At 33.8% G+C, this 27942-nt stretch overlaps 2 protein-coding genes and 1 long non-coding RNA gene across 13 annotated transcripts; all 3 read left to right on the top strand.

The window, feature by feature from the left end:
- Positions 1-214: 214 nt before the first annotated feature.
- Positions 215-24842, top strand: LOC132299270 (putative transferase At1g60990, chloroplastic). Of its 9 annotated transcripts, none has more exons than XM_059795790.1 (10): positions 215-297; positions 439-544; positions 1015-1048; positions 2378-2510; positions 2614-2678; positions 4566-4653; positions 4782-4847; positions 16552-16717; positions 24425-24508; positions 24579-24842. In XM_059795790.1, the coding sequence occupies exons 4-10, from the start codon at positions 2508-2510 to the stop codon at positions 24674-24676; spliced, it is 570 nt and encodes a 189-aa protein (XP_059651773.1). In that variant the 5' UTR covers positions 215-297; positions 439-544; positions 1015-1048; positions 2378-2507; the 3' UTR covers positions 24677-24842. The 9 variants fall into 9 exon arrangements, 4 of the variants coding, with proteins under 4 accessions (XP_059651773.1, XP_059651771.1, XP_059651772.1 ...); XM_059795788.1 differs by having other exon boundaries at positions 215-342; XM_059795789.1 differs by having other exon boundaries at positions 215-342; positions 2243-2510.
- On the top strand, positions 10950-15459 carry LOC132299271 (uncharacterized). Of its 3 annotated transcripts, none has more exons than XR_009480055.1 (6): positions 10950-11041; positions 11183-11288; positions 11759-11792; positions 13135-13267; positions 13371-13435; positions 15296-15459. It is a non-coding gene; the product is annotated as an uncharacterized LOC132299271 (long non-coding RNA). The 3 variants fall into 3 exon arrangements; XR_009480053.1 differs by having other exon boundaries at positions 10950-11086; XR_009480054.1 differs by having other exon boundaries at positions 10951-11090.
- Positions 24843-26125: 1283 nt separating the features above from the next.
- LOC132301033 (putative RING-H2 finger protein ATL71) lies at positions 26126-26794 on the top strand. The gene has a single exon (XM_059798327.1). The coding sequence runs from the start codon at positions 26126-26128 to the stop codon at positions 26792-26794; it is 669 nt and encodes a 222-aa protein (XP_059654310.1).
- The last annotated feature ends 1148 nt before the right edge of the window (positions 26795-27942 follow it).

The raw sequence follows: 27942 nt of genomic DNA, 5'->3' as shown, positions 1-27942 counted from the left end.
TATGAAGGTTCTATGTTGTGGTTGAAAGTGGATAAATGTCCATCAGTTCATGAAGTGGAGAAATCTTTGTTTATTTATTTCGATCCTCCATGTTCCTTAAGGGCTGCTTTTTGGGTGTGGGTCCCACTTTTATATGATAAAAATGATAAAAATGGTTTAAAAAGTCATTTCACATCTCTATTTAATCTTTCATTTTTAGATTTTAACTAACAAGGGTTAAGCAAAGTGATCAACCTCGCCTCTTCAAGATATGGGGCACAGTTCTACCATGGACGTCTAAGAAGCCCTAAAGGATCAGTAATTGACTGGACTTCACTACAGTATTTATTATTAGTCTCATTTGTATGTATGTGTTTGTATATATATTTATGCTCCCTCTCATGATTCTCTCCAGCATCTCACTTATCAATCAAATTTACTTTATTGATTATCAACCAGGATTTCAATCTCTGAATCAGGCAGATCCAATTCCTGCAATCGGATTGTAATGCTGAAATTAAGAAGCAAGAAGTAGTTGAATTCACTTTTAACAGCCTCAAATCAGGTCACTACATTTGTTTGAATTTATTTTTGTTACTGATACTTGTCTAATTGCACGTGCATTGTTATCTGATTGCTTTATTTTTGTTGGAATTCATGCTTTAATTGGGGGTTGATCTTTGATATTGTAAAAACCCTAGCTTTCTAAGAGTTTTAAACTGGTTTTAGAGCCCTGTTGGTCATTGTTGTGTACATTTTAAGTTTGATAATGGTGGTGTTAATTAATTTCAGTGAAATTTGAGACGGTGAGAGGAGGCGGCACTGGCCGTGGTTCTGGAAAGTCCGTTTACTTAAAGTTGTATAATTTGAAATTTTATATTGATCTGGAAAGTGCGCTTTGTCTCAGCACTCTAATAGCATTTATCTGCAATAAGTGAAGCCCGATTTCTATGGGCATTGCCTGCATATCTTATTGGATGATAGTCGTCTTTGAACTGGTTGCTTAAATGACCAATTTTTTTTTTTATGTTTTAGGTTGTGGACCTTTCACATTATGGCCGCAGAAGAGGTAAACTTTTCCCTCTTGCACTTCCTATAAATGAAGGACATCACCTTATGTTTTATGAAATGTGACTTGTATATATTGATGATCAGGAAATCAATTACGCTTCTAAATAAGACTTCTGATAGTATACTATGTTTAGATATTCAACATTGACAATGTGTTTCATGATTATATTAAAGGCATCTATAAATGATAAATTTTTGATTTAGGATCTATAGTTTTTTTTTTTTTGCAGACCATGTGTTTTGATGACAAGGTCTCTTATAATAACACAACTATCAGGTTTTGCGGCATATTTGATATGTGAGCTGGGTAGGGGACAGGCCATTCATTGTTTCTCATCTGGAAGCACGTTTCATATTGAATTAAAACTGTTTCTTTTAGGATGAGTTGATGCATGATCAATTATGCTAACTGTTTTTTAAATAGTCTGATTTTCTCAGTCATCAAGTCAATAGGTTCCTGTAATGGAGTGAAGTTACATAGAAATAGGAAAGTAATACAAGAAACGATACCGGAGAATTTATGGATAGTCACCGTATATCAAGGATTTCAATTATTTTCAACCATCTATTAGAGAAGTCTGACACATTCTTTCAAAAAAAAAATTTAATGGAAAAGTATTGTTGCCAGAAGTTTCTTCTCTAATAGTCTATGGGATGTGCATCTGTGTAGGTGTGCGAGAGAGCGCGTGCACGCCGCCCGGGGAGGGGGGGGGGGTTGTGTTTCGGTTAGGAGACCTTTTTAAAAAAAAAAAAAAAAAAAAATCATCCTTTTCTCTTCAGTTTTTGTGACAAAGTGAAAGAAAGCACATTGGAAGTATGAAATCCCGAGGCATAGGTCAGAACTGCTATGTTTTTTATAGTGTAATTCTGAACCTTGTCAGTATAATACCTAGTGTGCAGAATGCTTTTTGGTAATTGTTAGTATAGTTCTATGATGCTTCCATTTTGCATTTTGAGATGCTAGCCCATAATTGAATTTGGAATGTAGTTATGGATTTTTTCTTTGTTCCTTTCTGCATCCAAGTGTCAATTGTAGTGTTCTGGTTACTTTTGTATTGGGTATGTTCTGGATTTTCCAATTAAAACCCTCAATTGAGTCCTTACGGATTGAGGATTTGAGGTGCAATGGTATTTAGTTTGATGCACTTTTGTTTTCTTCTGTGTTAATTTTATGGGTTTGATTGACATGAAGTCAACGGAGAAAACCGTATTCAGTTTCTTCATAACCAAAGTACTGCAGATTTTGAATGCCTTTGGGAAGGACAGGTATTTTGTGGAGATTGAACACTTACTCTTCTTTAAATGTTTGATTTTTTTTCCTCCACAGTTCTGTTCTACTGTTGATATTCCTAGAAGGTTAAGGAACAGGATCTAAATATGGTTGAAACGTATAGGGGTGTGACATTGTTTTCGTGACACCGACAGCTCGAACAATAGATATTGCCAATGCATCGGTTATGGTAATCCTATGCCATCATCTTTCATTTATAATAATTGGCTTTTCTATACATGCTAGTGATGATATTGCATATTACTTTTTTAATAAGAATTTTACATTCATAGAGAAATACAGTTACATTGGTGGTCTCTCCAGTGACCTGTGGAAGCATAGCCGAAATGCTTAGGAAGTATGTTCATGAAATTCTTGTAGATTCCTTTATATCGTCTATATATTGTTTGGTTTTTGATCTCCTTAGCTTGGTTCAGTCTTTTTGGATGATATTTAGTTTGCCACTAACCCCACTTTAAACTTGTCTTCATATCATCATAACTTTTAACCAAAGGACAACTTTAGAGGGAAGGAGCTTTGTATCTCCTCCTTCAACTATCTACCAATCTTTTCACTTCTACTGATGTGGTGTCTTTGCATGCATACTCAAGTCTTAACTAGACGGCTGTGTGAATGGGGTCAAGGGTCCTGAAATTCTTGAACCTTTGTTTCTTCCAGCATCAGCAGTTCGGCAGTATCTCCTATCATCGGAAGGCCTTGAAGCCACTTAGAAGAGTCAAATTTTCAGCAAAATGCCTTGCACTCACTTGAGAGTATCTTACTCATATTAAGCACTGTTCAAAAGATTATTAGTCTTAAATTTTAAACTAGCACTATAATAAGGACAATTAAATTGTTAGCTATATTAATTTACGGAGATTTAAGTTGGTCTATTGATTTGCTCTATATTGATACACCACTATCTGGATTTTATTAAATTCTTATGTGCATGATTTTATAACATTTCCTTTTTACCTTGTAGCATATCAGAGTTTGGTTTTAAGTTTTCATTATCCAGACTGGAATCAATTTGCTAACGTATAAGACAAAGCCTTTAAATGTTGGCATGGGTGAGCCACTGAGTTTATTCTTTTTCCAGATAGGTTGGGGTCATTAGTGTCTGCAGACTTTTCTTGGGCGATTGCATAGGTCAGTGGGGGAGAGCAGTTATGAAAATAAATCTACTGAGAGGATTAGATCTTGAAATGTTGTAAAGAGATCAAAATAGGCTATGTTGTTTCTTGCCTTTGCATAGATAATCCTCAAAATTGTGTGAAAAGCTGAAAGCGGCAACTTCTTACCTTTGTGAGTTACGAGTTTTAAGTTCCAATCAAAGAGTCCTAGCTCCTATCTTAAAGATTTACAGTTTTGGAAAGTTGGATAAAATTGATATTAGACATTTAGGCTAGATTTTTTTAATGAAAAAATATCACTTAAAGAATATTAAATGATTGATCAGTTATGGTGTGATTTTGCTCACAAACATATCAATTGATTTTTCTTTTTTTCAATATTTTTGCTGTTATTAGTAAATGAGATCCAAGACAGATATATTATTGCACTCTCTGAACAAAAGAATAAAGATTAATTAATTAATTAATTATTTTTTATTATTTTTATTATTATTTTTTTCCCCCTAGTCGTTACTCACCTCTCCCCTACGCCCTTACCCCTCAAGGAATTGTTTGCACCCAAGAGGAGTCGAATCTTAAACCTGATGCTTCAAAAAATGTTTGAGCTAAAGAAGTGAGTGCAGTGCTCCAACTTCTTGCTAAAAGGACTGCATCACTTGATATCAATAGGAATAAAATGTAGAAGGAAGGGATTTAAGTTGAATAAAATTTAACCCAAGGATGTCAATACCTTAATTGAAAGACAAATGAGATAATATGGAAGTCACGTCATAAGGTGTATGAACAACACTTTTAAGTTAGAGGTCGTATGAAAAACATTGTTCATCTTTGTTTTAGAGTGGGGGGAGGAACTTTAACCCTCTGTACTGGTATATTAGGTTTCAAAGTATTACATATATTGAAGGTTTAGGCACTTTTGCAGTGAATAATTTTTGTAAGCTTATGGAAAACCTTGTATACTCTAGCTGGGGCCAGACTAAAATACTGTTCATCTCTACTTAGCATAAAGTGAAATTTCTGAAATTACTCCTGAAAACAATATGTTTTGAGCTTTCCTTATTCCCATGAAAGTTGCTGTATGTCTTAAATATTTTGGTTGTTTTTATTTGTAGGTATATATTTTTCGCTGATAAGGTTGAAATACATGACATCACCAAGGAAACATGCTTGTTTGTACTAGTGGGACCTAACTCCAAAAAAGTAGGGGATGTGATGAAATTTTCATTGATTGAAGTTTTTCCTTTCCTTTCCTTTCTTCTTCTTCTGTTTTTTTTTTCCCTCTAATCTGACTGTGGATGTTACTTTTAATATTTTGTGGTGCAAAATAGGTCATGAAGAATTTAAATCTTGGTGGCCTTCTTGGACAACCATATGGCTCACATAAACATTATAGTGTAATCTTCAAGTTGCTCTCCTCGTTTGAACACCTTTGTGAGAATTATTTATTTTACTTAAATTTGTTTTCAGGTTTGTTTTTATTGTTCAATTTCTGAGTAACATCCCCTGTTGAATGTGCATAAATGTATTAATAAATTAATTTTGGTCAGCATGTAAGAAGTTTATAGGCAAGTAATTTACCGGAGAAAAAAAGTTTATGGGTGAGTTGTGTGCAGGCATGTCTATGCGCTTTGCAATAAAACAATCTATTTGTCCATGTATTTAGCCATCTATCTTCTTTCTAATGAACTTCTATATGTGCTTTTATATCTGTATCTTACCTCAATAATTATCATTTTCTGATTGTTGTTTCGTTGTTGTTAGAAGTTATGAAAAAATAGTGACGGTGGTGGTAGTGGTATTTTATTTTTTGAGCATCATATATCTAAGTTTTTGGATTTTCCTAAACCATATATTTATATGTATTATGTATATCTAATAAAAATTTTCACTCATGATTTGTCCAATTTGGATTTGCTTGAAACCGTCCCTGAAATATGTACTCCTTGCTAATGCAAAGAAGTGAAAAATTCGTGTTTGGTTTGTAATTTTGAGAGCAGTTTTCTGTTTTCAGAAAACTGAAAATAGAAAATAGTACAAAAAACTCTACTTGGTTCCTTAACAGTTTCCGTACTTGTGCAAAACCTATAACCTCGTTAATTTTAACTAGATATAAAATATTTCTAACAAGATTGAGTGTATGATATACATCTTTCCTGTTAACTTATGACTCATGAGGTGAAAGTACATCAATTCTTTTGGTATTTTTCCCTCAACATTTCTTCCATTATTAGCCATTCTTGATTTAACCGCCTTCTTTCCAGAAAGGCAAGGGTGGCAGTTCTATTGCTTCTACAAAAGAAATCAAGCAAGCAGAAGAAGTGACGGACAAATCTTAAAGAGTTAAACCTAATGAACATAAAGATAAGAAGATCATAGCGAATGTGGAGTACTGGAATGGTTGGATCAAATACAGGCCACATTTTTGGCATAATTTTGTGTAAATTGGTTGCCCTAGCTCACTTGCTGCCAGAAGTTTATTTGTTTGTTTAGGTTTTTTTCTTTTAGATGTGAAAATTAGGTCCAATTAATCAAATGTGTCAATTTTATTACATAGCCACTTGTGAGTAATATATGAGCTATCTAATTATTTCTCTCTCTTTCCTTTTCTTTTTATTTGTTTGTTTGATTAGATGGAAATAAGCTTAAAAACAATAAAATAAAAATAAAAGTGAAAGGGGAAAATAAAAACAAAAGTGGTTTTCCGTATACATTTCATAAAGTATAACAAATACTCTGTTATATACTGAATATGAAAATATTCTTTTGGTCTAAAAATACTCTTACATTTTCTAAATTAAACAAATAAAGACATTTTATTCATTTAAAACTTGAAATACCTAAAATTTCTTTATAGAAATAAAAATAAAATAAAAATACTAACGGCTTAAAATATTGATTGTTAAGGATATTTTGGAATTTTAATAATTTTTTGGTTAAAATTGACGGTCCAACTTATCCATATTTTCAAATGTTAATAATTTATATAAGTAACACACAAGAGAAAAACGCACTTCCTATGCTTTGGGCCCTAAGAGTTGCACCAAAATTGGCCAGCATTTTGGTCGCCTTACATGGATTGTTTTAGTTGTTTTGTTGCTTTGATTCTTTGTTTTATCCCAACAAAAAATTAACATTTCAACCCAAAGGAAGACGACAATGAATGGGTAAAACAATCTAACTGGGGCAATCTCTATAATTGGCTTTAAGTCAATTTACTAAATTTGAAACTGAGATGTCGGTTTTGACGCGAAGGTAAACTTGGCATCGTGATAATATCAATTTTATCACTTGAACGTGATATCATAATAATATTAATTTCATCAATAATGTTATTGTGACATATGCTCCTACTGGTATCGAAAGTCTGACTACATATTATTTTCTTTTAGTAAAAGTTCAAAAAAAAAGAATAATCAACAAACCACCAAGTATCTACTTCAATACGGTTCAATCCTTTACTTCGGTTAAAATTTCGGCCATGTATAGAAACACATTTAGTGTCCTTGTCTTATAATGGCGTCTAAAGGGCTTCTAACCCAATGATATAATCTCTCCTTTTCAGATGGGGAGGTGGAGAGGTCAAGTCTTACTAGAGACATGTGCATAGTGAATGTGTATTTATTTGTTTTAAAAAAAAAAGAAAAAGAAAGAAGGATTGGAAGTACTGAAGAGAGCTTGCATAATTGAAATGATCTCTGATTTCTCATTGTTCACTTATTGCCAAGGGAATTCTTTGATCTTTGTTTTGATCTATGTTAACGATATCATCATTATTGAAAATGATGATGTGGTTATTAAGCGTCTCAAACAATTTCTTCAACCAAATTTTTTTATTATTATTATTAAAAACCAACATTTGCATTACACTAATTTATTTTTAAGGATGAATTGCATAAAATTTTGTGTTGACTTGTAGCATTTTGCAATAAATTTTTAATTTTTTTTTTTTATAGGTGTCTTTCTTTTATTGATTAAGTTCCATAGGCCTTGATGATAGTTTGATTGGAGGATCCGACGGTTGTGATTGCATCAAGTTGGCTTTGGAATTGCAAATGTGGGCTCCATGTCAAATGACTTATTGAAGTTAAAATCTTTAATTATACATGCTAATCCAACCACCTCTTTACCATTTTAGTGAAAATGCACAAGTAAACAGGGTCCACTAGACTTGTTTTTGATCTTAAAGGCTGTGCGTTGTCCGTACTGTCTGTTGTCTATAACTCTGTCCCCCATTAATAAAGTAATAAGATATTCTCTCACTCTCTATAGATATTCTGGCCCACACACATGCAGAGCAAACTTGTTTAATTGTGCATTAGTGCATATCACAAACATATAAAAATATGCCATACATATTTAGTCTAATGTAAATCTGTCTTCCACTAATTATCAAGGAATTCTGAAATCCGAAAATTGTTGAAGTATTATATTTGCGTGCGTGTGTGTGTGTGTATACATGTATATATATATATATAAGCATAATTTTTCCCCCGGTCATGATTTTGGTCCCACAACATCCTTAATGGTCACACTGCTCCACAGTCATCCTTAATGGTCATGATTATACATTGCCACACATTAAATAACTCCTTTAACTTCTTCAATGGGGTTTAAGAAGTCAAGTGTCTAACCATTTTTTTTTTCTTTATTTTGGAATACTACTCTATATATCACATCACTTTCTATAGATTATGTTACATAATTGTGTATTATTTTTTCACTATAAGTGAGCGTGTGATTTGAGTAGGTTGGGCGAGCTGAAGAATTGATCTAATCTAATTTGTTATTAAGCAATGTTGTCCAAACTCGAGTTATACCCAATTATGGGTTAGAAAGAGTTAGCTCAAGTTCTATCATGACTAGTTAGTTTGGTTAGTATTTAATTCGGTCAAATTGGATTAATTTTTCACAAGGGTTTAGTTTTGTATAAAAAGGATCATACATTAGTTTTTTTTTCCCCACAAAATAAAAGTAAAGATCTTACATTATTGTACACTCATATATGTGTATATAGAGAGATAAATTCATATTCAAATGCTTGTTTTCGGGTTAAGCTCAAGCACGAGAAATTAGGCTAAAAATTTAGTTGTTCTCCGTTAGTTTCCAATTAGATACTCCTAAGCATATAAAATTCAAATAACTCGTGAAAATTTCTAAGAAATTACAAACAAATTCTTAGGCTAATATACAATAAATCAAGATTTTGAAAAGGAAGTTGAAAAGGAAAGAATGATCATAATTTGAAATATACAAGTAATTTTAATATATATATATAATAAAATTATAATTCGGGAATGGGTTACGAAGCCCAATCTTAATTAAGTTCGAATTGATCTTTTTTAATTCAAGCCCAATCTTAGATAAAAAAAAAAATTATTTTCCAAGCCTGTGCAAAATCAAGCTAGACTCAAGTTGAACTCGGGTTGGCCCGCCCAAGTTGGATCTCTATTCATAATGCATTTTATGAAAGAAGGCTCACATATATAGCGATTTGGGCCCATGTTTTATTTGGTCCTAACATTACCCAAATGTTTTGTTTTACATGCTAAAAATCCATTAATAAAATTGCAATTTAGAGAAGCAAGCAAAACCCTTAATCAAAGCAATAATAAACTGAGAAAAAAAGTATTTGCAAACTGAGTCCTTGTATTAATAGTTTAGATTAAAATTTAAATCTTCTTCAACTATTTTTACTTCCATTAAAAAAAATAAAAAAATAAATAAATTAATAAATCTTTGGTTGTCTGGAAAAGTACAAGAGCCTATTCCCGAAGCAAGGTTAATTGCCGTGCTGTTGCTACCAAGAGTTGTACTTTATTAATGTGCTACTGGGGACAAGTCATTGGTCTTGGTATGTTGACATCATTCACCATCATAATGACATCATTAAAACAACCAAGGACCAAATAGGGCATCAACTCCAGCGAGCCCGAAGGAACGCCAAGCGAAGCCGCCGCCGCCGATCCCCTGGTGCTTTTACCTTTTAACCCTCTATAAGATGTAATAACCGCCGCCACTCCTACATACACTTTCCAAAAGAAAACCCTAATATTCCTTTTTCAGAACTCACGATTGTCTCTTGATAGCTTTGGCTTCTTGCTGTTCGGCGGCGTCTCTCTCTCTCTCGTTCAAGAATGGCGGCAAATCCAAGCCACCAACTATATCGGATAGATGTAGATTTTGTGGACCCTGATACTTTCCAATGGTCCTTCTCACCCGATACTCTTCCCTTGATAGCATACGCGCATCATTATACATATGACGATGATTCGGCGGAATTAGAAAATCCCACTGTGATCACACAATCGCTGGCTGTGCCGTTCTGTGTGCTAGAGTCTAATGATGATGAGGCTGCATTCTTATTCTTCTCCACCGCCCTCGCTCACATGGGAGTCACTGTAGATGGCCCTCTATTCGATCAGCTCCTCTACAATTGTCGTCACATGAACAATATTGTAAGAGCTAACATCATCAACAACGCCGTACGCACAGTTTTTCTTCACGTAGAAGTTCGAAGATGGCCGTCCAATTACTATATATATGGAACTACCGATGATGATAATGATGATGCAATATTAGCTCGAGCTATAGAGGAGTCATTGGAGGAGGCGATGCATGATGATGATATTGATGATGCAATATTAGCTCGAGCTATAGAGGAGTCATTGGAGGAGGCGATGCATGATGATGATATTGATGATGCAATAGCTCGAGCTATGGAGGAGTCATTGGAGGAGGCGATGCATGATGATGATATTGATGACGCAATAGCTCGAGCTATGGAGGAGTCATTGGAGGAGGCGATGCAGATGGTACCGGCAATTCCATCTTCTCTCCACACGTTGGAGAAGGTGAAGTTTGATGGTTCTTGTTGCATGAATCATCAGTGTTTAGTTTGTCTGGAGACGTTTCTGGTGGATGAGGTGATCACTTGCATGCCCTGCTCTCACCTCTACCATGAAGACTGCATCATCAAGTGGCTAAAGACCAGTCATGTTTGCCCATTGTGCCGGTTTGAGATGCCAGCTGTTAACTGAATCAGACTAGTATTTGTATGTAATGAAGATTCTATGGTTGTGTTTGTCTTGTAAGGCTCTTCTAGTCTATGTATTTTGTAACTGAATATTTGTATGTAATGAAGATTCTATGGTTGTGATTGTCTTGTAAGGCTCTTCTATTCTATGTATTTTGTGTAAAGAAGGGTTTACTTTGTATAAATATATTGAAGGTTCTATGTTCAGTTATGTTGTGAGACTATTTTGTGTGTGTGTGTATATATATATATATATAATATGAAGGTTCTATGTTGTGGTTGAAAGTGGATAAATGTCCATCAGTTCATGAAGTGGAGAAATCTTTGTTTATTTATTTCGATCCTCCATGTTCCTTAAGGGCTGCTTTTTGGGTGTGGGTCCCACTTTTATATGATAAAAATGATAAAAATGGTTTAAAAAGTCATTTCACATCTCCATTTATTCTTTCATTTTTAGATTTTAACTAACAAGGGTTAAGCAAAGTGATCAACCTCGCCTCTTCAAGTTATGGGGCACAGTTCTACCATGGACGTCTAAGAAGCCCTAAAGGATCAGTAATTGACTGGACTTCACTACAGTATTTATTATTAGTCTCATTTGTATGTATGTGTTTGTATATATATTTATGCTCCCTCTCATGATTCTCTCCGGCATCTCACTTATCAATCAAATTTACTTTATTGATTATCAACCAGGATTTCAATCTCTGAATCAGGCAGATCCAATTCCTGCAATCGGATTGTAATGCTGAAATTAAGAAGCAAGAAGTAGTTGAATTCACTTTTAACAGCCTCAAATCAGGTCACTACATTTGTTTGAATTTATTTTTGTTACTGATACTTGTCTAATTGCACGTGCATTGTTATCTGATTGCTTTATTTTTGTTGGAATTCATGCTTTAATTGGGGGTTGATCTTTGATATTGTAAAAACCCTAGCTTTCTAAGAGTTTTAAACTGGTTTTAGAGCCCTGTTGGTCATTGTTGTGTACATTTAAGTTTGATAATGGTGGTGTTAATTAATTTCAGTGAAATTTGAGACGGTGAGAGGAGGCGGCACTGGCCGTGGTTCTGGAAAGTCCGTTTACTTAAAGTTGTATAATTTGAAATTTTATTTTGATCTGGAAAGTGCGCTTTGTCTCAGCACTCTAATAGCATTTATCTGCAATAAGTGAAGCCCGATTTCTATGGGCATTGCCTGCATATCTTATTGGATGATAGTCGTCTTTGAACTGGTCGCTTAAATGACCAATTTTTTTTTTTTATGTTTTAGGTTGTGGACCTTTCACATTATGGCCGCAGAAGAGGTAAACTTTTCCCTCTTGCACTTCCTATAAATGAAGGACATCACCTTATGTTTTATGAAATGTGACTTGTATATATTGATGATCAGGAAATCAATTACGCTTCTAAATAAGACTTCTGATAGTATACTATGTTTAGATATTCAACATTGACAATGTGTTTCATGATTATATTAAAGGCATCTATAAATGATAAATTTTTGATTTAGGATCTATAGTTTTTTTTTTTTTTTGCAGACCATGTGTTTTGATGACAAGGTCTCTTATAATAACACAACTATCAGGTTTTGCGTCATATTTGATATGTGAGCTGGGTAGGGGACAGGCCATTCATTGTTTCTCATCTGGAAGCACGTTTCATATTGAATTAAAACTGTTTCTTTTAGGATGAGTTGATGCATGATCAATTATGCTAACTGTTTTTTAAATAGTCTGATTTTCTCAGTCATCAAGTCAATAGGTTCCTGTAATGGAGTGAAGTTACATAGAAATAGGAAAGTAATACAAGAAACGATACTGGAGAATTTATGGATAGTCACCATATATCAAGGATTTCAATTATTTTCGACCATCTATTAGAGAAGTCTGACACATTTCTTCAAAAAAAAATTTTAATGGAAAAGTATTGTTGCCAGAAGTTTCTTCTCTAATAGTCTATGGGATGTGCATCTGTGTAGGTGTGCGAGAGAGCGCACACATGCCGCCTGGGGAGGGGGGGGGGGGGGGGGGGGGGGGGGTTGTGTTTCGGTTAGGAGACCTTTTTTTAAAAAAAAAAAAAAATCATCCTTTTCTCTTCAGTTTTTGTGACAAAGTGAAAGAAAGCACATTGGAAGTATGAAATCCCAAGGCATAGGTCATAAATGCTATGTTTTTTATAGTGTAATTCTGAACCTTGTCAGTATAATACCTCGTGTGCAGAATGCTTTTTGGTAATTGTTAGTATAGTTCTATGATGCTTCCATTTTGCATTTTGAGATGCTAGCCCATAATTGAATTTGGAATGTAGTTATGGATTTTTACTTTGTTCCTTTCTGCATCCAAGTGTCAATTGTAGTGTTCTGGTTACTTTTCTATTGGGTATGTTCTGGATTTTCCAATTAAATCCCTCAATTGAGTCCTTACGGATTGAGGATTTGAGGTGCAATGGTATTTAGTTTGATGCACTTTTGTTTTCTTCTGTGTTAATTTTATGGGTTTGATTGACATGAAGTCAACGGAGAAAACCGTATTCAGTTTCTTCATAACCAAAGTACTGCAGATTTTGAATGCCTTTGGGAAGGACAGGTATTTTGTGGAGATTGAACACTTACTCTTCTTTAAATGTTTGATTTTTTTTCCTCCACAGTTCTGTTCTACTGTTGATATTCCTAGAAGGTTAAGGAACAGGATCTAAATATGGTTGAAACGTATAGGGGTGTGACATTGTTTTCGTGACACCGACAGCTCGAACAATAGATATTGCCAATGCATCGGTTATGGTAATCCTATGCCATCATCTTTCATTGATAATATTTGGCTTTTCTATACATGCTAGTGATGATATTACATATTACTTTTTTAATAAGAATTTTACATTCATAGAGAAATACAGTTACATTGGTGGTCTCTCCAGTGACCTGTGGAAGCATAGCCGAAATGCTTAGGAAGTATGTTCATGATATTCTTGTAGATTCCTTTATATCGTCTATATATTGTTTGGTTTTTGATCTCCTTAGCTTGGTTCAGTCTTGTTGGATGATATTTAGTTTGCCACTAACCCCACTTTGAACTTGTCTTCATATCATCATAACTTTTAACCAAAGGACAACTTTAGAGGGAAGGAGCTTTGTATCTCCTCCTTCAACTATCTACCAATCTTTTCACTTCTACTGACGTGGTGTCTTTGCATGCATACTCAAGTCTTAACTAGACGGTTGTGTGAATGGGGTCAAGGGTCCTGAAATTCTTGAACCTTTGTTTCTTCCAGCATCAGCAGTTCGGCACTATCTCCTATCATCAGAAAGGCCTTGAAGCCACTTAGAAGAGTCAAATTTTCAGCAAAATGCCTTGCACTCACTTGAGAGTATCTTACTCATATTAAGCACTGTTCAAAAGATTATTAGTTTTAAATTTTAAACTAGCACTATAATAAGGACAATTAAATTGTTCGCTATATTAATTTATGGAGATTTAAGTTGGTCTATTGATTTGCTATATATTGATACACCACTATCTGGGTTTTATTAAATTCTTATTTGCATGATTTGTAACATTTCCTTGTTACCTTGTAGCATATCGGAGTTTGGTTTTAAGCTTTCATTATCCAGACTGGAATCAATTTGCTAACGTATAAGACAAAGCCTTTAAATGTTGGCATGGGGAGCCACTGAGTTTATTCTTTTTCCAGATAGGTTGGGGTCATTAGTGTCTGCAGACTTTTCTTGGGCGATTGCATAGGTCAGTGGGGGAGAGCAGTTATGAAAACCAATCTACTGAGAGGATTAGATCTTGAAATGTTGTAAAGAGATCAAAATAGGCTATGTCATAGATAATCCTCAAAGTTGTGTGAAAAGTTGAAAGCGGCAACTTCTTACCTTTGTGAGTTATGAGTTTTAAGTTCCAATCAAAGAGTCCTAGCTCCTATCTTAAAGATTTACAGTTTTGGAAAGTTGGATAAAATTGATATTAGACATTTATGCTAGATTTTTTTAATGAAAAAATATCACTTAAAGAATATTAAATGATTGATCAGTTATGGTGTGATTTTGCTCACAAACATATCAATTGATTTTTCTTTTTTTCAATATTTTTGCTGTTATTAGTAAATGAGATCCACGACAGATATATTATTGCACTCTCTGAACAAAAGAATAAAGATTAATTAATTAATTATTTTTTATTATTTTTATTTTTATTTTTTTCCCCCTAGTTGTTACTCACCTCTCCCCTACCCCCTACCCCCTTACCCCTCAAGGAATTTTTTGCAGCCAAGCGGAGTCGAACCTTAAACCTGATGCTTCAAAAAATGTTTGAGCTAAAGAAGTGAGTGCAGTGCTCCAACTTCTTGCTAAAAGGACTGCATCACTTGATATCAATAGGAATAAAATGTAGAAGGAAGGGATTTAAGTTGAATAAAATTTAACCCAAGGATGTCAATACCTTAATTGAAAGACAAATGAGATAATATGGAAGTCACGTCATAAGGTGTTTAAGTTAGAGGTCGTATGAAAAACATTGTTCATCTTTCTTTTAGAGTGGGGGGAGGAACTTTAACCCTCTGTACTGGTGTATTAGGTTTCTAAGTATTACATATATTGAAGGTTTAGGCACTTTTGCAGTGAATAATTTTCGTAAGCTTATGGAAAACCTTATATACTCTAGCTGGAGCCAGACTAAAATACTGTTCATCTCTACTAAGCATAAAGTGAAATTTCTGAAATTACTCCTGAAAATAATATGTTTTGAGCTTTCCTTATTCGCATGAAAGTTGCTGTATGTCTTAAATATTTTGTTGTTTTTATTTGTAGGTATATATTTTTCGCTGATAAGGTTGAAATACATGACATCACCAAGGAAACATGCTTGTTTGTACTAGTGGGACCTAACTCATAAAAAGTAGGGGATGTGATGAAATTTTCATTGATTGAAGTTTTTCCTTTCCTTTCCTTTCTTCTTCTTCTGTTTTTTTTTTCCTCTAATCTGACTGTGGATGTTACTTTTAATATTTTGTGGTGCAAAATAGGTCATGAAGAATTTAAATCTTGGTGACCTTCTTGGACAACCATATGGCTCACACAAACATTATAGTGTAATCTTCAAGTTGCTCTCCTCGTTTGAACACCTTTGTGAGAATTATTTATTTTACTTAAATTTGTTTTCAGGTTTGTTTTTATTGTTCAATTTCTGTGTAACATCCCCTGTTGAACGTGCATAAATGTATTAATAAATTAATTTTGGTCAGCATGTAAGAAGTTTATAGGCAAGTAATTTACCAGAGAAAAAAAGTTTATGGGTGAGTTGTGTGCAGGCATGTCTATGCGCTTTGCAATAAAACAATCTATTTGTCTATGTATTTAGCCATATAAATTAATTTTGGTCAGCATGTAAGAAGTTTATAGGCAAGTAATTTACCAGAGAAAAAAAGTTTATGGGTGAGTTGTGTGCAGGCATGTCTATGCGCTTTGCAATAAAACAATCTATTTGTCTATGTATTTAGCCATCTATCTTCTTTCTAATGAACTTCTATATGTGCTTTTATATCTGTATCTTACCTAAATAATTATCATTTTCTGATTGTTGTTTCGTTGTTGTTATAAGTTATGAAAAAATAGTGACGGTGGTGGTAGTGGTATTTTATTTTTTAAGCATCATATATCTAAGTTTTTGGATTTGCCTAAACCATATATTTATATGTATTATGTATATCTAATAAAGATTTTCACTCATGATTTGTCCAATTTGGATTTGCATGAAACCTTCCCTGAAATATGTACTTCTTGCTAATGCGAAGAAGTGAAAAATTTGTGTTTGGTTTGTAATTTTGAGAACAGTTTCTGTTTTCAGAAAACTGAAAATAGAAAATAGTACAAAAAACTCTACTTGGTTCCTTCAACAGTTTCCGTACTTGTGCAAACCTATAACCTCATTAATTTTAACTAGATGTAAAATATTTTTAACAAGATTGAGTGTATGATATACATCTTTCCTGTTAACTTATGACTTACGTGGTGAAAGTTCATGAATTCTTTTGGTATTTTTCCCTCAATATTTTTTCCATTTTCAGGTGAGTGGAATGCCAATAACTGTAGCAGTGGGAAATGTCATCTCTGAAGAAGGTTTTTCACTGTTAATATCACCTGCTGTTGCTGGTTCAGTCTGGAAAGCTATTCTAAGTCAGGGCGCAATCCTAATGGGTTCTGATGCTTGGGAAACATTAAGGATATTTCAAGGTCATTAATATCTTGATTTAGTGTTTTGGTTCATCTATCATTTGTTGATGCTTCTTAATATGCTTTTTGATAGATTTGAATGTTCGTTTTGTAGTTGGTTATTTTTTTTTATGCCAACCTGTTTTTCTGATATGGTTTCACATTCTCAATTAAGTTGTTAACATTTGTAAAAATGCATGTCATTCATATGCTTTCTGATTGACAATATAATGTGCATGGGTTGATAGGCTAGATTAGCCATGGTCCATTTTACACAGTCAGTATCCATGCAAATTTCATGCGGATAGGATAATTTTGAAGGAACCATGAACCCGGCTTGTAAATAGAGGTGCCATCCTCTACAAGAAAAGATGGGTCTAGCAGCAAAAAATTAGCAGCAAATATTAAAAAATTCTGTTAAAAAATCATTTTTAAAAGCACTTAATAAAAACATGCCGTGAGAAGTAAAAAAAATGCCGCACGTGTCATCGCACCGCTTTTCACTCCCACAAATAATTTTTCTTATTTTCTTTTTCATTTTCATTTTTCTCACCTCTTTCCCCTCTGGTAAATCCTTACTCTCGCTCTAGGTCATGAACTTACTCTAGCTCCATTCTCAATCAACTGATCGCATCACTTTCTCTCACTCCATGTGAAATTTTTTCAATTTGAGAGCTTTGTTTCCATTTTCAATCCAGAGTTTTGATTGTAATTCAAAGAGAAATCCAAACCATACTGTTGAGTTCATTAATCAGTCTATCCACCTGCAGGTAAATTCCATCAATATTGCTTTGTTTTTGTTGGATTTCATGCTTTAATTGGGGATTTATGTTAATATTATATGAAACCCTAGCTTTCTAGAGTTTGAAGCTGATTTTAGAACTCTGTTTCAAATTTTATCTATCTTGATGTATAATTTAATTTAAAATTATTGAGAATTTTGTTGAAATCTCTTTCCTTCTCATTTTCTGTCGACCCAAATGAACGTAAGAGTCCAAAGTTTTAACTTCTTTTTTCTCTGTTCATTTTCCTCCTATTTCTGGGCGACCAAATGGACCGCCGGTATCAGAGTCAGACGTCTTCATCTTTCGTCTCCTTCGGCAAGAACTTAAGTATGATCGCAGATGTTTCTGAATATTTACTTAGTTTTCAGTTAGATCTTTCTCTAATAATATGAACAACACTAGTTTACTCACAAATTCATTGAATTGTCATAACATTTCACTTCACTAGGGTTGATAGTTTACTTATATTACGAAGCCAACTGACTTTACAATATTGCATATATATATATATATATATATAATTATATCCTTTGGTATTTGTGAGTTGTATGTGATTAGGTTTATGAAGGAGGTCACAAGTTTCATCTTGGTCAGTTGACCTTGATATTGGTATTTTTCTAGTTTTTAATCGATCTAACAGGAAACTTGTCAGAATATAATAATGTTGGTATTAATTAAATAGTACTTGCTGAGGTTTTTTGAGTTTAACTTGGATCAAATATTCATATGGAGTAAATTTGAAAATAAGAGAATGAATAGGTGGTTCTAGTCACCAAATTTTTTATTTTCTTGCTTTGGGTTAAGATATTGCCTGATTTTTTTTTTTTGGTTGGACTGGAAATCTATTCTCAGCATGTAGACTATTGAATAGTAAAGATACTGCCCAAGAGTATATCTTGACCGGGGTCGGCTTGCATTTTGATTATTACCACTCTTGTTGTTTTTGTATTTGTCTTAAAATTACCATTACTAAATGCATTATATGCTGCATTCAATTAACACACAAAGTAAGATTAGTAACAATTATGTATCAACTGTTCAATCATTTTTAATCCTTCCACATTTTTCTTTTAATTTTTTCCCTCACTTTTTGTTTTTAACATCATTATTTTTCTTGTTTCAGTCAACAACACCAGTATCTGATTTAGAGTACTGGGAATCTCAAGATCTTGAATTTCTACTTTTTTTGAAGGCAGCAAAGATTGAGATTACAAAAGAGGAATCTGAAATTGGACTCGTACAATATTTGATAAAGCGTGCAAAATCGCTAGAGAATTCCTGTATGAGGCTTTAAAAGTCTTGTTCATTGGTTCATTTATGACTTGTATTACCCGAGCTTGAAAAGATGACCAGCTGCATTGAAGGGCAAAATGTTTGTTATGTGGATGTGAGATTCTTTCTTTTTAAGAAAATTTTATCCTTATTTAGATGCTGGTCTGTTTTAGTTAATCGTGGAGGTTCAATTCCAATGTAGTCATCTATGCAGAGTATTTGGAGCTTCCATGGAACTAGGGCTGCAACTTGGGCGGGTTAGCCCAGCCCAGCCCAGCCCAGCCCAGCCCCAACCTAGAAATTTTGAAATCTGGACATACAATTCACAAATCGGGTTATGTTCGGGTTGGGTTTTGTCAAAACCCAGACATATTCGGGTTGGGTTCGGGTTGAACCCGAACCTAACCCAAAACCCAAAATTAAATTTTTTTTTTTTTCTCCTTTCTCTTTCCTCTCTCTTCTTTCTCTTTCTCTCTCTGCCGGAGATCTGGGTTGCTTCTTCTTGAGCCGTCTGGTCGTGGTTGTCTGATCCTGAGCCGGCCTTGATGTGATGTTGCTTCTTCTTTCCGGCGATGGCGCTTGCCTTCTCGCCGGAGATCTGGGTTTCCTCTCCCTCGCTCCGGCGATTTCGCCAGAGGACGGCCGTCTCTTTGAGACCTTCGCAGGGCACTTCTTTGACGGTTTCTTCTTCGGGTGGCGGCGGAGGAGGAGCTCTGCAGTTGGCATCAGATTCCGGCGAGTGGTGGTGGTGATTTGGAGGAACCACATCTGGGTTTTAAAATAAATAAATAAAATTAACACTGAGAATATTCGGTTTTGAACTTTTGATTATTGCAATAGATAGATCAACTGAAATATATAGGTTTTGAAATTCTGATTCTTGTAGATTTAGTACTTTGCAATTGCAGAGAGAGAGAGAGAGAGAGAGAGAAGGCAAGTTTAGAGTTGGGAACGAGAAGAGAGTTGGAGGCGGCAATTGGGGAGGCTGAATCGATTTGCCCTAAGTATATATATATTTAATAATAATATAATCAAAAATATATAATATACATATATATATATATATATATATATATATATATATAATATAATATATATAAATTTCCCAAAAAAAAAAAAAAAAAAACTCAACCCGTCAACCCGACCCAACCCGTCCGAAAATATTCAATTCGGGTTATGACCACAACCCATGTTAAGTACAATTCGGGTTGGCCCAACCCAACCCGATTCGGGTTGAGGTTGGGTTGGGGCTGGGCTGGGTTGGGCCAACCCAACTTGCAGCCCTACATGGAACGCTGGTCATTCCATTTTTCTCAATAGCACATCTGGTATGTGCTTTTTGTAGTTCCAAAATGGTCAATTTCTACTTTTCTAGCACTTAAAAAGAAAAAGAAAATACCCTTATTATGATTTGATCTAATAACTTTATTTCTAATATCTAGCATTTGTTTACTTAAGACATTATATCATGAATTTGTGACTTATAATCCATTTACACCATTACTTTGATGGCTGAAAGCATTGTTGGTTCCTGGAGGGGTTCTGACTGTGATGTTATGCCATTGCCTTGAGCAATTAAGCTTCATTGTTTGTTGCGGAGTTTTTTCTTAGCTTAAAATTTATAAATCATGTTATTTGCACATGTAATATGTTACTTATAAAAATAAAAAATAAAAATTGCACAAGTAATATGTTGGAATTTATTTATTTATCTATTTTTCACAATTGATCAGTCAAAATCTTAGATACTCAAAAGGGCTATGCTGTCTAATGACTTATTGATTCTTAATTTCCTTATATATTGTGATACATTGTATGTCCAATTCTACAAAAGGTTAAAATATATATTTGATCTCCAATGAATTAGTGGGTCGCAGTGTAAAGAATGTTTGTTTTGATTAATTTCTTGAATTTATTCATGCTAGTTGCTACCTGTTGTATGAATAATATGAATTTTTACATCTTTATAATATTAGACTTGATATTATTTATCTGTTGACTTAAAACTAGTTACAGCCGTTCTTAACTGACATTTTTATATACAGCCGTGCTTTCTTTGACAAGCGGATCTCACAGAAGGTCAGTGGTGATTGTCTTGGTGAGGTATACTATTACCACCACTCTCCTCCTATTTGCTTAAATATTTTATTATGAGTAATCTAGTCATGCTGAAACCTATGCTTTTGTTTGACAGGAGTTCATGGGTTATGTTTTCAAACTTATGGGTGGATGTGACAAACAAGGATTCCTCATGAAGCAGGGAGTCCTGACTCCTGGTTGTGTTCGTCTTTTACTTCATAGAGGTTGGTGAATTGGGGGCACTTTATTTTGTGATAGTGAACCTAACAAATTCATTGAGGTGGCATTTGGTAACAACCACACTACTTTTTGGCATGCTTTTGCATTTTGTGTTGGATCTTTCTTCATAGTTACAATGATGGTCTTAATTGTTATTCTTTATCATCTTGGTAATCCTTTTTGTGGCATAACTCTCTCCCTCTCCCCATCTCTAATGAAATGAATCCTTAAATGCAAGGATTGGAAGTTTTTTCTTAGTGGATTCCGTAAACTATCAATCTTCAGATACCTTCTTTTTTTGGCTTAAGTTTCTTTTGGTTGAGCTTGTGTCAGAATTCAAATGTCCCTAAATGAAGTTCTCAAATTGTTCCTATAACCTTTCATCTATATGCACGAGGTATAGTGATAGCGTCTCCTCTTTCAGTGGTGTTGCAAGTTTGTAAAATTTTCCTATTATTATTAAGAACATTGGCTTTTAACTGTTAATGTTTTTCGGCTTTTCATTTGAGTTATATTTGGGACATTGTTAAGAAAACCTAACCGAATAGCAATCAAACTGTGTGCCAGTGATATGTGTAATATGATAGACACACAGATTTTTAAAGATAATGTGCATATTGTTTCTCATACTTTTGTGTTGGTTCATGTTGGGGAAGATCTACGATATGTTTGGTGATGCATATAGTCCTATAAAGTGCTTTGATCCCTTGCAGATTTACGAGTAGATGGGACCATGTTTTTTGTTTTTTTTTTTTTCTGGTCCTTTAATTGTCATTGCACATTGGTTTTGCAGCAAAAGAAGTTACTAGTAATATGATAATTTCTTCTCTTCTACGATTTTTGTGCATTCATTTGATAGAAGTTAGAACTTTATCATAGTGGATCTTTCTTTCCTTGCAGGCGCCAAAAGAACAGATTGTCCTGGAAGTTAGTGGGCTGCTTAAAAAATTGGGCTTCAATTTGAACCCCAGACTCTATAATTTGAGCAAGATAGTTGACTGGTTTTTTACTTTTGCATTCTATTTATTTTTGTTTTTGTTTCTCTGACCTTCTGATCACTTCAAAAAAAAAAAAAATGGTGAGATTTTCTCCAAACAAGTTCGTATTAGCTGTCGAGAGAGGCCTAAGATGCGTGTCACACTCTCAAATGAGATTTTTGACGGTATAAATGATCATTCTTGCCTTTCTAAGGTATGATTCTGACTTCATTCTTGTCTTAATATTCTGCAATGAATTGATTTTATGTGAGAAGTTATGTTATTTCTGTTTATTAAAGGATGGTGATTTATTAACTTTAAGCTTTTTGTACCATTTCTTTTTCGTTTGTTTTTGGCAGTTCTAAAGGCACTTTTAATCTGGTTTAGCACTTTGATTGCGTTTCTGTACTAGATTTTAAAAAAGAAAAAACTTCATTTTCTCAACAACCAAACGAAGGTTTAGGATTAATAAATTATGTGCAATGGCTTGATTGTGATTGTGATGTGGAGTGCAGATGAGATTGCGAAGCTGTTTCCGTGCCATTTCGGGCAGCCATCTGCAATGTTGGTACCGGGCAACTCAGCCGAGTGCCTATCTGGTAAAAACTTGAAGATTGGAGTGGTTTTGTCAGGAGGCCAAGCTCCTGGAGGACACAATGTAATCTCTGGGATCTTCGGTGAGGATCTTAATACGCTGTATTAGTTATCAGTTTGGATCTAATTTAATTTGGATTGTTAGTGATTTTAATGTCTTTTTGGTGTCTGGTAGATTACTTGCAGGATTGTTGCAAAGGAAGCACACTATATGAAATGCAAATATGTGGTGCTGAACTCGCTGATTATTTACCCATATAGAAATCAGGTTAGGACTTTTTTTTTTTTAAAGCATAATTTGTAGTTTTTTTAATAAATTAGAACTAGTTGGCTTGAATATTTTCTCTCTTGTCTGAGTTATTAGTATATCCATGATCTCTGTTTGTGTATATTATCTTTTGACATGCTGGACAGACTTCAGTCATGAGTAGTTTTGGTTCAAATTCAATATCCTAATACATTTTGTTTGAAAATAAAGGGACAACAGTACAAAAAGTGAGCAATGGATTGGCAGGGACATGAACTAAGCTCAAATAAATTAGAGGAGTCATGTCTAATCTATTTGTATTTCTTTCTACCATGGTGGCTTTGATATGATCCGTAGTGGAAGAGACAAAATTGAAACCCCAGAACAGGTGATATTTCTTTTGGCTTCACAAGATATTCTGCGTAGTGCTTCTTTTAAATTAGGACAACAGTAAATATATTTTACTCTTATGATTCTTGTAAATTAACCAAGTTCACATGTACCCGATTTCAGTTTAAGCAAGCTGAAGAAACGGCATTAAAACTTGATTTGGATGGGCTTGTTGTAATTGGTGGGGACGACCCGAATACAAATGCTTGCCTCCTTGCCCAAAACTTTAGGTCAATTCTTCATTTTCTATATCAAAACTCTGGTTGTTTTTTGTTTTAAATTTTACTTTTGTGTTCTCTGAATTTTTGAAAATGGGATTATTGATTTGTACTTTCTGTAGTTGTTATGCACTCCTACTGGTCAGACATTACTTGTTGCATTGTATTCAGGAGTAAAAATTTGAAAACTCAGGTGATTGGATGCCCTAAGACCAGTGATGGGGATTTGAAATGCAAGTCCATCAGAAGCACTAACCCACTAGGCAATCGAGTCATTTGCGAGTCTCTTATTTTTTTACGATTTGATGCATATCCTTAGGATTTGAGACATTAGAAATTCTTTTATTTCTCTTGAGACATAGTTACATTCATAAATGCATTGTAATTTTTTTTTTTGACTATTGTGGATTGGGTTTATTTGGTTAGTAAATTTGGTTTATGAATGGATTAATGATGATTATAAAATTTTGATTTTTTTTTTAAATGTTTCATTTAAATATATTGTTATAGCCTTTACAAATAAGTGTCATTATTATGGATTTGGTTTGTTTGGTTAGTAAATTTGGTTTATGAATGGATTGATGTTAATATTAAAAATTTGATTTTTTTTTTTTATTTTAAAAATTGCATTCATGTAACTATATTGTTATATCCTTTAAAAATAAGTGTCATTTTTCGCAATATTTATATTTGCTGTCATATATTTTTCCAACAAATATAAATGCTGCCAACAAATAAAAGCTGGTGGAGACCATAATTGTTGTAGTGGTCGTCGTAGGAATCCAAATTTTATTTCCTTCCCCACGTGCTTAGAATTTCAGATCACAAGGAGGAATGAAGAAAAAGAATTTCAGATGATAATTTATTTGAAGTTTATAGTCTCCATCTTCGGGATAGAATACTGTGGTTTCATGTTTATATGGCTATAACCAAATTAGTTTGTGCAGGAAAACCTGCTCCTGGTAAAGAACTCACTAATGAATATAATGTTCTGGAGGCTGGTCTGTGGACCTCAATTTCTATGAACAAAGGTGATTTGTATCAGAAATCTCTTCCCGAATATATGTTGTTGTGGTTAACCTAACACGAAAATTTCCTCAGGGTGTTACAAGGGACAAGAAACCATTTCTAGACTCAACCTATATACAATGGCATCAAGCAGAATTTATGGGGAATTTGTCTCTCATCACCAGCCGTAAATGGAGAGAGTCGAAACTTGACACTAAAAAAAATTGTATGGCTGAGATTGTTTCTTTTTTGTCCAGGATGATACATGGATTAAATATTTTGTATGGTTGAGATTGTTTCTTTTTTGTCAATAAAAAAATTTATTTCCGTTAAATATATTGTTATAACCTTTAAAAATATATTGTTACTCATGGCTATTTGTTCCCCTGTATTTTTGCATGTTTTGGTTGCTAACCAACTGTATCTTTTGCTCTAATCAATTTTATCATTCTACCGTTCAAAAAAAAAAAAATTTGTAGATTGGGCTTATTAATCAATAAATTTGGTTTATAAATGGCTGATGTTGATTATAAAAATTTGATTTTTTTGAAAAAAAAATTGTTTCATTTACATATATTGTTATAACCTTTAAAAATAAGTGTCATTTTTTGCTGCAACAGAGGTTATGATAGCAAATACAAATGCGGCCATAAATGCACAACAATTTTTTTTTTTTTTTTTTTACAGCAAATAAAAGTATTGGTAGAGACATAATTGTTGTAGTGAATAAACCTTTCTTTTTCTTCTTCTTTCCTTTTTGGTATTATTACTTCTACTTTTTCTATCATAATATATCTTGGTAATGGATTTTTTTATCCAATATTTCTTTTCTTTTTGGTATCATTACTTTACTTTTACTTTTTTCTTATATTATTTTTTTATCCAATATTTCTTCTTTCCTATGTTTTTTACCCTTCTCTTGCTTTTCTGGAGTACTCATCAATATGGCAACTACACGGAAACTGGCCAACTCTCCTCCACTCTCAATTAGGATAGTTTTACGTTTTTTTTTTTTAAAAAAAATTATTAGGAAATATTTTTGAAAATATATGTCCACACCTTCGATCAAAAGTGTTTCCCAAATTTTCCAATTAAGGTAAGTATGAAAAAATATTTTTCACCCTAATTAGATAAAGTAATTTGCTTGATCCACAAGGAAGTGGGACCCCAATTGGTCCCCAGGTAACCGCGTACAACTTACTTATGGATCTAATTCGTAAGGCTTCAAGTGGTGTTGGTGTGTGTAATCAAAAGACCAAACAGCGAAGACGGATTAGCAAGGTTTTCACTGACTTTATTTGTAGTAAACATTGGATCTTCTTCGGAAAGGTGCTAAGCTCTACCCACCAAAGGAAGGCGGAATCTTTCTGAATGTGTACAACGAAATGTCCTAACAAGATTAGGATTAGGATTATATATAAGAGTTGTAAACCCTAATATATTTTTGCTTATACAACTTTCCAAATATTACTACTTTGTAATTACATTATACCTCCAAAAATATTTCCTAACAATATATATTAGGTTTTTATATATACAGTATCATTCATAAACCATAATATCTATATTTGTGCTTATTCCTTTTCAGAACTCGCTATAATACACCGTTGTTCTCTTGCTAGTTTTATGTGGTTTTGAAGATGGTAACCTCAAGCCTATTTTGGGAACTAGGCCGAGATGTAATAGATGTTACTGAACTTGATCATGATGGATCACCTTCTGATTTACTTGTCCTTACTGTATGTGTGGATCGATATACACACAACAATTACGAAGTAAAACAGACTCAACACAGAGATAGCTTCTATATGCCGTCGTGTATTCTAGAATCTGACGACATAGCATACCTATTCTTCCATAATCGTCTCTCTTCCATGGGAGTAACCCTAGATGACCTTATGTGTCGTGATCTCCTTGATCTCTCTCATGTCTTGGACGATGATAGAACTCATATTCCCCGTACTGCCACACACCAAGTTATCCTTTACGTAACAATCCATACTATGGAGGAAGACGAGGTTGAGTTCGATATGGAGGAGTCAATGGCTTTGGCTGTTGAGGATTCAATGGAGGCCTATGTGGCGTCGCAGCTGGTACCCGCAAGTCAATCATCTATTGATGCCTTGGAGAAGATGGTACACAATCGTTCTTGTTCCGTTGATCAATGCATGGTCTGTTTGGAGAAATTTTCTGATGAAGAGTTGATCACTTGCTTGCCTTGCTCTCATTTCTATCATGGAGATTGCATTGTTCGGTGGCTAAAGACAAGCCACTTTTGTCCACTCTGCCGTTCTGAAATGTCAACTTGATTAGCTAGGGTTTTTTTTTTTTTTTTTTTTTTTTTTTTTTTTTTTTAATTATGTTCATGTTTGTATTATGAAAGTACTCTTTTTGGTACATAATGAAGGTTCTTGCATATGGTTGTTATAAGGCTCTATTTAATTTTTATATAAAGAAGGTTCTATGTGTTGGGAAACGTGCAAGTTTTTAAAAACTTTTCGAGGGATTTTGATTCATAAATCTTGATTCATCACATAGAGACAAGTTTTACGCAAAAATAAAAATATGATGTATCATTCAATTAACAGATTGAATACTTACATCAAAGGTCTGAGTAAACCTTTAAAACTTTCCTCTAAAGTGAATGTTCTCACTTATTGTAGATCCCTTAGCAAGATGCCTTCTTCTTGGATCTCCATCTTCTTGGTAATTGTTTTGCCTTTAGGAATCACTCATAAGCCTTCATGAATGACCTTGAAAAACTAGGCTTGTGGGAGCCTCCATTAGATGAGAACATAAACCCTAATTTTCTAGAGAGAGAAAATATTTATTCCTTTTTTTCCTTCTACTAAAAATCACCCCTAAAATATACATAGACCATGTATATTTATAGGCAACATAAAGGTAAAGAAAAGGAAACAACTAATCCTTCTCAATCTCTAATTCACATGTCTCAAATCTAATATGATTCCAATATCAAGTTGGGCTATGAGTGAGAATCCATTGGGCCTATTATTTTATTGGCCACAATGAATTAATAATTGGCCCGGTCCATGGACCCAATTCAATTAATTCATAAATTAATTTTTACTCCACTAAAAAGAAATTAATTGAACTCCAATTAAATAATAAATAACCTCTAAGTCAATATTGCACTTTGACCCCTCTATGCATAATTAGTTATCGGATAAATAAAGCCATCAATCCGACTACTTAATTAATATATCTATTTTGGTACCTCTGATTATTTCTGGCTCGATCACAATAAAACATTTGTTTGACAAAAATAATAATTTAATAAATAAATATATAATAAATCATTTTGTCTAAAATCATACGAAGGCCTTCGAATTTACTTTGTGATCAACCATAATCAATACAAAATAAATACAAGTAGCAATGATGCAAATATTGAAAATATAACCCTCTAACTATTAATTACATAACTACCCGAAGT

The sequence above is a fragment of the Cornus florida genome, unplaced genomic scaffold, assembly GCF_030987335.1.
Source record: "Cornus florida cultivar Cherokee Brave unplaced genomic scaffold, ASM3098733v1 CherokeeBrave_3.0.0_Hap2_Chr03, whole genome shotgun sequence".
Classification (NCBI taxonomy): Eukaryota; Viridiplantae; Streptophyta; class Magnoliopsida; order Cornales; family Cornaceae; genus Cornus; species Cornus florida.
This window is presented reverse-complemented; position numbering and strand designations above follow the sequence as displayed.

What these genes read in the sequence shown, in the direction of transcription:
- LOC132301033 (XM_059798327.1), top strand. Translation starts at nt 26,126, where the DNA reads ATGGTAACCTCAAGCCTATTTTGGGAACTAGGCCGAGATGTAATAGAT.
- LOC132299270 (XM_059795790.1), top strand. An exon ending in ATAGCCGAAATGCTTAGGAA is followed by an intron (nt 2,679 to 4,565) that starts GTATGTTCATGA and finishes TTTTATTTGTAG; the next exon opens with GTATATATTTTTCGCTGATA. An exon ending in AACATTAAGGATATTTCAAG is followed by an intron (nt 16,718 to 24,424) that starts GTCATTAATATC and finishes TAGTTTGTGCAG; the next exon opens with GAAAACCTGCTCCTGGTAAA.